At 39.4% G+C, this 12,597-nt stretch overlaps 1 protein-coding gene across 2 annotated transcripts; it reads right to left on the bottom strand.

The window, feature by feature from the left end:
- Positions 1 to 4,201: 4,201 nt before the first annotated feature.
- Positions 4,202 to 11,375, bottom strand: LOC131241063 (GDSL esterase/lipase At1g31550-like). 2 transcript variants are annotated; one of them, XM_058239694.1, is made up of 5 exons: positions 10,937 to 11,375; positions 10,540 to 10,758; positions 6,275 to 6,423; positions 5,601 to 5,877; positions 4,202 to 4,573 (listed from the first exon to the last, which is right to left on the bottom strand). In XM_058239694.1, the coding sequence occupies exons 1-5, from the start codon at positions 11,190 to 11,192 to the stop codon at positions 4,317 to 4,319; spliced, it is 1,158 nt and encodes a 385-aa protein (XP_058095677.1). In that variant the 5' UTR covers positions 11,193 to 11,375; the 3' UTR covers positions 4,202 to 4,316. The 2 variants fall into 2 exon arrangements, with proteins under 2 accessions (XP_058095677.1, XP_058095678.1); XM_058239695.1 differs by lacking the exon at positions 4,202 to 4,573 and adding an exon at positions 4,580 to 4,687 and having other exon boundaries at positions 10,937 to 11,374.
- Positions 11,376 to 12,597: the final 1,222 nt, after the last annotated feature.

Raw genomic sequence — 12,597 nt, forward strand, 5'->3', positions numbered from 1 at the left:
CCAATCTCAAGAGTACCACATTGCAGGAAACAGTGTTGAATGACTATCTACCAGTAAAAACATTATGAGGACTATAAAAGTTTTGGATCAAGCTGATTTTTGTTTTTTCCCCTTCATCTGGGCCTGTATGACCTAATCAACAGATTGGATGTCAAATAAACAGTACAGTAGGCCTTAGGAGGACTTTAATGGTGGATATCCAATCTCTATTGCTTTCATGCGGTGTGCTCCACCTGAGATTTATATCCCTCTCATGTTTGGTATCAAGCCCTAAAATGATCTATAAAAATGGATGAACGGAATTGATGAAACAAATACATCATGGTGGAGCCCACGGAGCACCGACCATCAGCCACGGGGCTGGTGTCAGGGGAAGTAGCCAATCCGTCTCCCCTTTGAACCGTTTGTACAACCCGTCTATTTTCTGTTTTGGCATACAGATTAAAAAATTATTTCATTTAAACCATATCTCCAGAGCCACCTATTGTTTACATACACCGATCTTTTCATGGACTTTTTAACCTCGGATAACTTTTGAGTTTTGACTAGTAAAAAGATTCTGTTAAATAAGAAAATGACAAGTTTGTGCTCTTTACAAGTAAATAATCAAACATTTATCTTATTTTATTTCCAGTGCCTATTTCAATGTATTCGCACAAGTTTTTAAACGTGTTTACTGTCCTTTATGTGTGGGGGGTGTTTGGTAAGCTACATGCCATTATTGCACAAGTGGCATAATTAGATTAGATCTAAACCATCCGTCTGCCTGGCTCATGGAAGGATGAGACGCAAGCATAACATGGTTCACACTCCATGGTTGATCGTAGGGCCCACTGTATTCTTTTCAAAAAATCTGAGTTGTCCATCATTTTCCTTGTATATATTTATGTATAACCGCACCAAAAAATTATCCATATCCAAAGCTCAGATGGGTCACACTATGGGTAACAGTAGATATTAAACCTAGGCCTTCGAAACCATCATGGGGCCACAAAATTTTAGATCAGGGGCAAAAATTAGTGCAACGGATGATATTCTCAACGATTGAGAATGTCATTTCAATGCTTTGAATGGCCTAAAAATATCAAAAATGGACCATTTATAGTTTCAACATGGTAGGCCATAGACCCACTTTTTCTGTTGTTGGATATCCACTTTTGCATCAGATCAACCTGGATTTTGGGTCCACAACTTAAAATGAGATAGCAAAAATGATGGACGGTTTAGATTTGCAATAAATATTAGAAAAGTGGGTACACCAAAATTAAGGATACATGAAGAAGCCGTGTCTCTACTTTGTGGCGGTGGATGGTGTTGCTGACAGTGGGCCTATCATGTTATTTGAGAAAAATCTGAGACATCCACCATTTTCTCATATAATTTTAAGGCTTGGCCAAAAAACGATCTACAGTGGAGGCTCCAGTGGGCCACATGAAAGGTACGAGTGCATTGGACCCAACCCTTCAAATCATCATAGGACAAAATAATTTAGATTAAAGATAAAAACATGTGGTTACATTGAACCCACTAAAAGTGACAATTTGAACGATTGAAAATGTCATTTCAATAGTTTGGATGACATAGAAAGACCAAAACTAGATTATTGCCACTTTCAACGGTAGTAAGACGCCCACGTTTTCCTGTTGAGGGACCCAAGTACTTTTGCATTGAATATGCTTGGGTTTTGGGTCCACACCCCAGATTTAAGGGACGCGGATTTCCTGCGAAAGCCTTTCCCATGAGGTTCCTGCGCTGGAAATCTAGGTGGGGACCCACCGTAATGGTTGTGAGAAATCTACACCGTCCATCCATTTTTTGAGCTCATTTTAGTACTTGAAACCAAAAATTAGAGGGATCCAAGACTCAAGTGTGCCTCACTAAAGGAAAAGGTGGGTACAGAAATTCCTACTCTTGAAAACACCCTAGGTCGACAGTGATGTTTACAAGCCATCCATACCGTTAGTAACGTCATTCCTGCTGGGAAGAACTGAAAACATAAATATTAGACTGATTCAAAACTTCCGTGGCTCCATGAATATTTAAACTCTAAAAGTTTAATGTCACAAAACTGATGGACAGGGTAGATTTCTCACAAACATCACAGAGGTCCCCACCTAGGTTTCCAGCGCAGGAACCTCATGCGAAAGGCTTTAGCAGGAAATCCACGTCCAGATTTAAGGTGGTGATGGTGGATGACTGGGATTTAAGACAAGCATAATGGAGGTAGACCCCACCAAAATTAATGGTGGCAAGAAATTGTCACCCATGAAAGACTTGTGTCAAATATAAACAAAAATCCAAGTTCACCATTTTCGTCATGTGATTTTAGAGATTGGGTTAAAAACTGATCTAAATCGTGAGGTTAGGTGGGCTACACGGCAGATAACGGTATATGTTAAACCTAGACCTTTCAAGATGTCATGATGTCACAAAAATTTTAGATGAAGGGCAAAAATCAGCGGTTAGGACCAGACCACTAGAAATGACATTCTAAGTGGTTGGGAATGCAATTTCAACCGTTTCAATAGGCTAAAAGCATAAGAATTGGACCATTGATAGTTTCAATAACAGTCAATAAGCCACGGCCCATAGGACCCAAATGTACACTGGATCCTTTAAATTTTGGAGCTAACCGTGCAAATAAAAGGCTGTATGGAAGAAATAATTTAAAAGTAAAAGTTATTAAAGCTATAGAACAAAACAGAGGCAGCTTACGTGGAGCATCCCTTTATAATCCTCCCTTTATAATCAGCACATTTACCAACGAGGCCGAGCCAAGAGCTGATTAGGTGTGCCCCGGCTTCACCAAAGATGGTGCGGCTCTTACAGTGGGGCGAACCTTGATGAATGTATTCTACATTTACGCTGTTATATTTTTTTTCGGATCATTACGGGACATTAGCAAAAAAATGAAGTGGATCCAAAACTCAGTTGCTCCCTATCATAGGAAATAGTAGTGATTGACCATTAAAAGCTTCTATGGGCCACAAAAGTTTTGGATAAGTTGATATTTGGTTTTTCTCTCTTCGTCCCGATTTCTGTCACCTTATCAACAATAGGTGGGATGGCAAATAAACATTATCGAAACATTACTATAGCCCTTGAAGTTTTTAATGGAGTGTTCAATCACTAGTTTCCTGTGGTATAGTCCACCTGAGATTGCGATCTCTTTTTTTTTTTTTTTTTGATCTTAATGCCCTAAAATGATATGTTAAAACGAAGGGACAACATGGACGTAGCATACATACATCTAAGCGGGCCCTACTGTAAGGAAAATACCATCTTGGGTGATGCCTGGGCTGCACCTAATCCGCTCCCAGGGCAAGCAGTAGAGTTCAAGCGGACAGGTGATCATTTTCCATATATGAAAATTATGACCACCTTGTGTCACCTTTAATTTTTCTAATGCAGTTTGGTAGCAGGCGGTAACTGGCTATTTTGATCCTTAGGCATATGGGTCCTGGCCTGATATGCCTAAAGGTTAGGCCTACGTGCCTTTCAAGGCCCAATTAGTTTATATGTTAGGCCCAGGCCTAGATTTTTTGGAATTTTCTATCATGGCATGAGATGAGCTTAGGACTGTCAATCGTCTGGGCCTAGGTTTATCAAATGCAAAATTTTGAATGAGTCTGGCCCAACAGCCTGGGCTAACAGTTCAAATTCTAGCCTAGGACAATCCTAGGCACGGACTGTTGAAAGCCCCACTTGAGCTTGAGAGTCAATCTGTTTATGATGTCAAGGGCCGTGAATGGACCTGACATTAAAGACCCACTTAAAATTGGGCTGGGTCTTGATGAAAATTTTTGGCCCGAATCAGAGACATCATCAGTCCCACTGATCAACTGATATGCTGGCCCTATGGGTGGGCCAATGCTCAATGGGGTTTCTCTAAAAAACTTTTCTAAAATAGTTTTGTTTTCAGATTTGTCCAAAGAGTAAAAAGGTGCCATGGATTGGAAGGTCATGAACTTCCAATTTCACTCTGTTTCATTCAAGGGATGCCAAAAGTTCAACGGTACAGATAAGGTGGGTACAATACCACTATATATTAGATATCAAGAAATGCCCAAAGTTCAACTATACAGATTTATCAATGATTTGCTGGGTGGGTACCATATCAGCATTTACTTTTTTTTTTTTTTTTTTACACACCCACCCACACCACACACATTCATGGACACTCAATCTCATGATCTCAGTGTTGAAAACACAGTCTGTTTACTGCTAAGCCATGAAGCATTAAACAATATAAATTCACCAAATTCGGAAGGTAGCATCCTAACATTTTCTTGAAGTGACTGCACACCCATGTTTTATTACTCGTAATAAGGATGGTCATGGCTGCCCAATGACAGACATGGGGTTGTGATGGAAGGACTGAAAAATGGTCCTCTTATCAAACCATCAGCGATCCATCTGTATGCCGCTTCCGTTAGGTGAATTCCATCCCAGGCCACATATGATGAGGGATTGTCGCACACTGTAGCCCCACGGTACCCACACTTGATCGTCATGTTGCAATTGTATGGCCCACCTCCTCCACAGCATGCCCTAAGAGCCCCGCCATTGAATCCTAGATTTACATCACAAAAAGACTTGCACTTGTAAACACAGAAGTCCGGCCTCTAGCATAAACACAGTAACATTGGCAAGTGAAATGCACGTGGAGAGAGGCGAGGGAAAGTAGCTGCAAGTAGTATTGTCAAAATCCTAAAATTTATTATTTGAGTCCAATCTTAAGCAAAAGGATTTGAATCCTATATTTGAATCCCTTTTTATATGGATCTTATGATTCTATTATTTTATTCTATGATTTATAATTTAAATTCTGATTTAAGATTCGAATTATATATGTTTTATTTTATTTTAAGTTTTACTTGGATTTCATTTTATGTTTTCATATTGGTGGGTCTTTAAGAATCATTAAGAAAAAACTTTAAAAAAAAAAAGAATTATTTAAAAAAGGTAAATTATTTTATTTTATTGTTTACAAGAGTAAATGAGAAGCGACAAATCCCATTCAAACTTTAAACGACCAGATTCCTGTGGGGCCCACTGTGATGTATATGTTTATTCATGCTGTCCATCTATTTTCTAAGATCATTTTAAGTTTTGTGCTCGAAAATGAGGCAGATCCATAACTATAGTGGATGACACCAAATAGTAAGCTTGGGTTACATTACGCGTTAAATGCAAGAGTCATGTTTGGTGGCGGCCACCAATATGATGTATGTAGTGTATCATGTCTTTTGCCCCATATTCTCTTCTCAGGCTTGAGTTGAATCGTGACAGATCAGCTTGGGTTGTTGAGAACCGGATTACAATTACAAGGGTCGGGTAGGCCCAGAAGGTATTTGGATTATGGATATGGTTTTTGCCAGAATTCCTGTCCCGTTTCCTAAATGGGCTGCTCTTGGGCTGGTCCCAAATCTAACCTGAACACGATCACCTCAAGATGGGAAGATTGTTAGCATATGTTCTATCGAAAAGAGGCGCGAATGAATGGTTGGGTCACCAGTAGTGGGCCCTACACGTTTGGGCCTCGCAATTGATGGATCCAACTTAACATAGATGATCTGTTGCAAGGGGAGAAAGCGCACCAAAATGGTCCGGAGAGCGGTAGAAGCGCATTGCAGCATTGTAATAATCGGCATAGATGATGGTAGCATGTGGATGCTGTGCCCGCAATCGATCCATCTCCTGCAGCAGTAGGCGATTGTGATACTCAGAGAATTTGTTCAAGTACGTGAGACACCCGGTAAGAGGGTCATAGTCTTCCTTCTTCTGGCTCTCAAGGACCGTTAGATATTCTGCCGAGCAGCCGATGGGTAGGTTACTAGGGACCACAAGCGTCCTAGCCCCGTACTTGATCAACATCTGGAATACAACACATCCATTGAAATAACATATCAAACATTAAATGGATTTCAAATATTCAACATTGGTTCTTACGTCCACGTGGGAGATCCGTGCCATTCATCGTTTGGTCCTATCATTCATGTGTCATGGTCTGAAGATGGCCTTGTCCTTAGGCAAGGCTCACGCGTCTACTAAATGTGGACCGCCTTGTCTTTTCTTCACGGTTCAATTTCTTCATGCGCGTGTGATGACCAGCCACATGTATGGTCGACAAACCATATAAATTTAGGATCTATGCATGAACACAATTGCACATGTTTCCTATCAAACTATTTGGATGGTTTAGATTGGTACCCATATGACACGTGTAAACTGTTTATATACTGTCATTTGTTATTATTTGATTTAAACTCACGTCGATGGCTGATCCGATGGCATTGATGACCAGAGGTACGAAGGTCTGGATCTCTTCTAAGCTCCTTCGTTGTAAAAAAGGGTAGTTGTAATCGTTACCTCCAATCTCTCCCACAAGAAACAGCGACTTTTTAAAAATGTCTCCACAACCTTTTCACAACAGAAAACAATAATCAATCTAAGACTAACTCAGAATGTTATGGGATCCCAATTTTTCTGGCCCGTTAAATAAATAAATAAATAAATGACCTCCGTGGGACCCACTATGATGTGTGTGCAACATCCATCTCTGTCCATCACGTGTGCCAGCTCATATCAGGATCTAAGCCTAAAAGTCAAGATGATCCAAAACTCTAATGGACCGTACGGAACAATGTAAATGGAAATGGCCACCATTTAAAGTGATGTATATATGCCATCTAACAATGGACTGATGACTGGGATGATTCGGATGCAAGCGATCTGATCCCACTTGTCTACGTCAACCAAAAGGCACCCATACGAGTCACCCCAACTAAACAGGTTGGCCCTAGTCATGAGTCTTAAATCCTTGCATCGCCATTCATAAATCGAGTTCCATTGGGATTAAGTGGAAAACCCGACCTGGTCTAAAACTATTGTAGGCTCCAAGAAAGTATAAACGGCAGGCATTTCCAGGACCACTGTTCTCTGTGGTGTCACCACTTCAGTTTTGAATTGGCTTTTTTTTTTTTAACATTAAATTTCCAAATCTCATATTGTAAAGTGACATAGTCCAAATTATAGATGGAGCATACGTCAGACATACATCATAACCAGCTTCACAGAGAATTTTGTTGTGGGTGTGGTAGGAAATTCGTGTCGAATGTAATGGACTCAAAAGGGGTTGGTGGGAGGAGTCCTCCAATGACTCTTTCCGTACACACCCATATTGATTAAGTCCTACGTTTTCCTTAGAACTAAAGGGTACAATACTCAGTAGTAGTCCTTACGATTTGCATGGATAAGATCAGGCTGTCAACGGCCGGGCCTGGGGTTGGTCTTGGCCTGAATTTTGAACTGTTTCGGCATGGAATTAATCAAAATTCTGATTTTAGCAGGCCCGAGCTTGGCCCATTGACTTCCCTAGATAAGACTTGTTAAAAAACAAAAGAAAACTTGTGTTTTTGAATGTACCATTGAATTGCATTGCGCACTTTATGAGATTTAAAACTCGTAACCAAATTGTGTTTTGCTTCCATAGCTTTAGTGTATAGGGTTTGGAGTACTTTTGAAATTATGTTAATGACACTTTAGAGTGGAAACATAATTGCAATTTGAGGGATAATTTCTTCTTGATTAAACTGAATATTTGCGCTCTAGTTATTAGTACAGCCAAACAACCCCATTTTGATGCACAAGCACATCAAAGTTCAAAACACATAAAGTTTGCTTGCTTTCCATTTATATATGTTGTCTTGTTAGTTTATCTTTAATTTCTTCTTATTGCAACTGTTGAGATTTTATCTCAGTTAGGATTGGTTTAATTAATGTAATAAAAATATTCTTTTATAGTCCACACACTTGCACTCTCTCTCTCTCTCTCTCTCTCTCTCTCTCTCATTAAAAATATTTGAATTTTATTTTTCCATCAAAATTCAGTTTGTAAAAGTGAAACGTTTTAAAATACTTTACTCCTATATTGCTTGGAGAGGAAAAGCTATTGGGGTTTATAAGCTTCAAGTTATTTAGTATTCTTATTTAGAGTGTTTAGAGAGGATTAGGGTATCGTGTGGAATGAACGCTCGTGCTAGCGCATGTGTGGCATGGGCAGTGAGGCTACAGGTGTGTTAGTGGCGCAATGAGGCTATAGAGGCTATAGTGGCTCACTTCACACATGCAAAGCATGTCACAAATGATGCTCCCATGCAAATTATCGCGGACCATCATAACCCGATGTGATTGGGCTAAGCTATTGCAAAAATGACCATGGTGAGTAACTCCATCGAGATGTCGATTATTGCGATGATTGACCAACATAAATCGATTGTTGTGATAATCGGCCGTTAGAAACGGTTGTTGTGATAATCGGTTCAGCCAATTGGTTGGTCAGTAGCTTGCCTCTTCATTCAAAATGATTAGTCATAACTATTTGATTACATGAATAAATATTTAGAAGCATCTCTGTGAATTCGCACAACCCTTCATTCTACATAAATCTTAATGAAAACTAGGATTAAACACATCTTGCATTGTTCTTTCCAAAGATCACAATATTTTTTTTTAGATTCTCTATGGTTTCTCTCTACAAGCACATGAAGTGAGTTATCTTTAGAATTGAAAAACTGCATAGCAAAATAGCAAAGCTCCTGTCATGTTTTTTTCGTGATTGTTGCATACGCAACCATAAATGCTATTATATACTGGAAGATGTAGCAATCCGATAATGATTAAATTTTCTGTATGATTTCATTACCTGCTATCTAAAATTTCAACAATGTTAAAGCACTATTTAATGGAAATTAAAACTAATATTGCTTTCATCAAGTCGATGACTTAGGATCTGGTCAAGTCAAACCGATTTGATGGCAGAAATTTTACTTGTTGAGAAGATAAACTCAAGTTCTTGCTAATGACACACGAACTTTTCTATATGATAGGCCCAAACCTATTTAGAATTCCTCCACGGATTGACTAGGATTCATAAGAGAGAATTGTTGAATGAAAAAAAAAGGAGGGAGGATGAACTAATCTACCATAGACATATTCTCAATGCCCTATCTGATTTCTGTATGATTTATATATGAATATATTTTTGACCAAAGACATTTAGAATACTTTGAAAATTTAAATACAAGGATGAAGAAGAAGGTATTGATAAATTCCTTGTCATCAAGTATTTTAATTTTCTTATAGTATATAATGAGCTTATGTTATCTCAAATGCATGAATTACAGGTAACTGTCAATAAAATTAAGACTTTAAAGATAGATATATCTTAGTCTTTCCAAGTTGACACCATTATCAACAAACTACCTCCAATGTGAAGAGATTACTGGAAGAAGATACTATATAAGGTAGAAGACTTCACATCGGAACAAATTCAAAAATATTTTAAGATTGAAGACGCGATTGCTTACAAAATAAGAAAGATCACACTATCCCCATTAATGCATCAAAGGTCAAAACAGTTGAAATGACATCTCAACTGCCGAGAGAAAATTTTTTTTAAAAAAAAACAGAAGTTTTGATGGGTGGAATTTTGGTGGCCCCACCACGATGTATATATTAGATTTATACTGTTCTTCCCTCTTTCAAGATCACTTTAGGGCCTGTTTGGCCGGGCGGATTGGAAGGGATTGGAAGTTAAATACCAGGATTGGCCAGGCATGCCAATCAGACTGGGTGATCTGATCCCAGGATATAGCAATCCCATGGATCTTAAGACAATTCACTGACAACACCATCATTACCTTTAAATCTCATCCAATCCACTCTAATCTGTTCAAATTTGCCTAGGACGTGTTTGGTTCGAGTGATTGGAAGGGATGGGAAGGTTTAATCCTGGGATTGGCTGGGCATGCCAAACAGACTCGATATAGCAATCCCGGGATACAGCAATCCCATGGATCTTAAGACAATCCACTGACAACCCCATCATTACCTTGAAATCCATGCCATCCACCCTAATACCATTCAATCCCTTCCAATCCACCCGGCCAAACATGCCCTTAGTGCATGAGATTAAAATAAATAAATAAATAAATAATGAGACAAATCCAAAGCTCAGGGGACCACACCATATGAAAATAGTAGAAATTTGACAGCTACCACAAGCTGATATTTGTGTTTATCCTTCATCCAAGTCTATGTGACCTAATAAAAAGGTTAGGTGGCAAATAAACATCATGGTGAGCCATAGTAAGGTTTCATTGACAATTGTCCAATCCCCACTGCTTCCTGTAGTGTAGTCCACTTGAAGATCAGATCTACCTCATTTTTGGGCTAACACACTAGACTGATCTGGAAAAATGGATGGACCGTGTGAATGTAACACATACATCACGGTGTGTCCAGATAAAATTAGTGTATGAAAGAGGAAATAATCTTTTATTAAATTATTTTCTTTATATTTTGTCAACTGATGTTAGTTGATGTCATCGGCGATGACTTGGAACAATGAGAAGGGTATGGTACAGGAATCCCACCTTCAACACAAACAATCCGACTGAGACTGAGAAATGATGGCCAAACGCCCTAAAAAAAATAAAATAAAAAAATAAAAAAATGGAGAAGAAAAAGAGTTACCTGGTGGATTGGAGCAGAGAGAAGGCAACAGATCTTCGAACCATCCCAGCTGAATTCCCAAAGAGTTGTTTGTGTACTCGTTAGGAATCCTTCTCTCTTGGAAGAAGGCAGCATCGAGTGCCGTAGCTCCTGCAAACGCAAAATTCACTCCTTGACGAAAATCTCCATCGCTGGAACCCCCAAGATACGGAGGCACATATGGAAGTCCGAGTTCTTCGGCTGTTGTACCATATCACGAAGAACGACAAGACCGAATGAAAGAGATACACATACATGCATGCATAAATTCAATTTTCTATCAACATTGGATTTAAGAGATTTAAACCTCAAAATGTTAGAATCTCTTAGATCAAAAGGTGTTGGAATCACAAATATGTTAAGATCTCTTAGATCATACCAATGAAGTCTATGATCAGTCGTCCATCTGAGAACCGGCCAGTGGGACGATGGAAGTACGTCTCTCCATATGGGAATTTGCCCGCGTCGCTGGCCCAATTGGATTCACGAATTGAGTTGCCAGTGTCGGCAAGCGAGTCGCCGAAGCTGAAGATGGACGTGTAACACTCAAGTACTGAATGAACAGTAGAAAATGTGAGGAAACCCATGATAAAGTGAATGAGGCTGAACATGGTAGGAGAAGACAAGGAAACCATTTCAAAGGGCAGAGATAGTATCTTATCCTAAGAATTATAGACCGACGAAATGCATTAAACTAAAATGTTACTTCCCTAAGACATAATAGGAAAGACATTTTCAATGGTTTCCACCAACCAAAATCTACAACCGCAGCCAATCGCACACCGTGGAATGTTACATGTACGGATGAGTGAGTGTGTGTCTAATATATACGTATATACGGTTCTATGCGGTCGTGCTCATGAGAACTTCCCATGTGGTCGAGCTGTGTGGGCCCGTGTTGACGTTTGACATGCATCACGGTGGGGCCCACACAGCTTGACCTTATGGGAAGTTCCCATGAGCTCCCCTCCCCCCACACGCGCACACAATGGTCTCCTGCGAGCCATCCCACGGGATACCTCGGTGCGGTCCAATTCCCGGTTGTATTGGGAACATAGACAAGGTGGATGTAATATAATAAGGTAGTGAAATCCACTCTAACTATTATGTTATTGATGAAAATTTATTCATAGGGTTAAAAAATCATCTAAATTAATGATTCAGGTAGGCCACACCAAGGGAAACAATTAGAGAGGGGACACTTACCGTTGAATTTTTACATGGCTCACAGTGATGTCAATGTGAAATCCAATCCAACTATTATCTTTTTCATGAAAATTCATACCTGGGAACAAAAAATTAGGCCCATGAGTGATTTTTATGAGCTACACCAAGTGAAAAAAATTGAATGAGGGATATTCTCTGCACTATTTTTTCTGATGTGGCCCATTGGAATTATGAATGTGGCTAATCTTTTAGCCCTATATCTAAATTCGCATCACACACCTTGTGATCAAAGTGGATTTTAAATACACATCACTATGGGTCTCATCCAAGCTCTTCCTATCCTGATTTGCCTGAGCACCCACCAACTTGCCAACTAGGATGGGCTGAGGGTGGCCCCACCATGATGTGCGTGTGAAATCCACTCTCTCCATAAGGTTAGCCAAAAAAAAAAAAAAAGATTGTTTAGCTATATGGCTAAAGAATTAGCTAAATCAATAATTATGGTGGGCCAAGTGAAAGGAATAGGCCGGGGATGCTCACCATCCACACTTTGTCATTCCGTTCGGCCCACATAAATCAAGCATTGATATAATTGTTATACCCCATGTATGAATTTTCTCAATGAAGCTAATGGTTGGAGTCAATTTCACATAAAAAGTATGGTGGACCATGTAAAAATGCAATGATATGCATCCTTCTCTCATTGTTTTCTTTAGTGTGGCCCACCTTAATCATAAATCTATCTGTTATCTTAGTCCTACGGTTAAATTTCCAACAGTTACCTAATGGCCGGAGTAGATTTCACGTACGCATCACAATTGCGCCACCCTATATAAGTTCCTAAGAGGACAGGGAGGTGGAGTGCACAAAGGG

This window comes from Magnolia sinica, chromosome 3 (assembly GCF_029962835.1).
Source record: "Magnolia sinica isolate HGM2019 chromosome 3, MsV1, whole genome shotgun sequence".
In the NCBI taxonomy this organism is placed as follows: domain Eukaryota; kingdom Viridiplantae; phylum Streptophyta; class Magnoliopsida; order Magnoliales; family Magnoliaceae; genus Magnolia; species Magnolia sinica.

Excerpts from the sequence above, each read along its gene's own strand:
- LOC131241063 (XM_058239694.1), bottom strand. The coding sequence starts at position 11,192 with ATGGTTTCCTTGTCTTCTCCTACCATGTTCAGCCTCATTCACTTTATC. Across the intron at positions 5,878-6,274 it reads CCATCGGATCAGCCATCGAC|ATGTTGATCAAGTACGGGGC; the intron begins GTGAGTTTAAAT and ends GTTGTATTCCAG. Across the intron at positions 4,574-5,600 it reads CCGCTCTCCGGACCATTTTG|GATTCAATGGCGGGGCTCTT; the intron begins GTGCGCTTTCTC and ends ATGTAAATCTAG.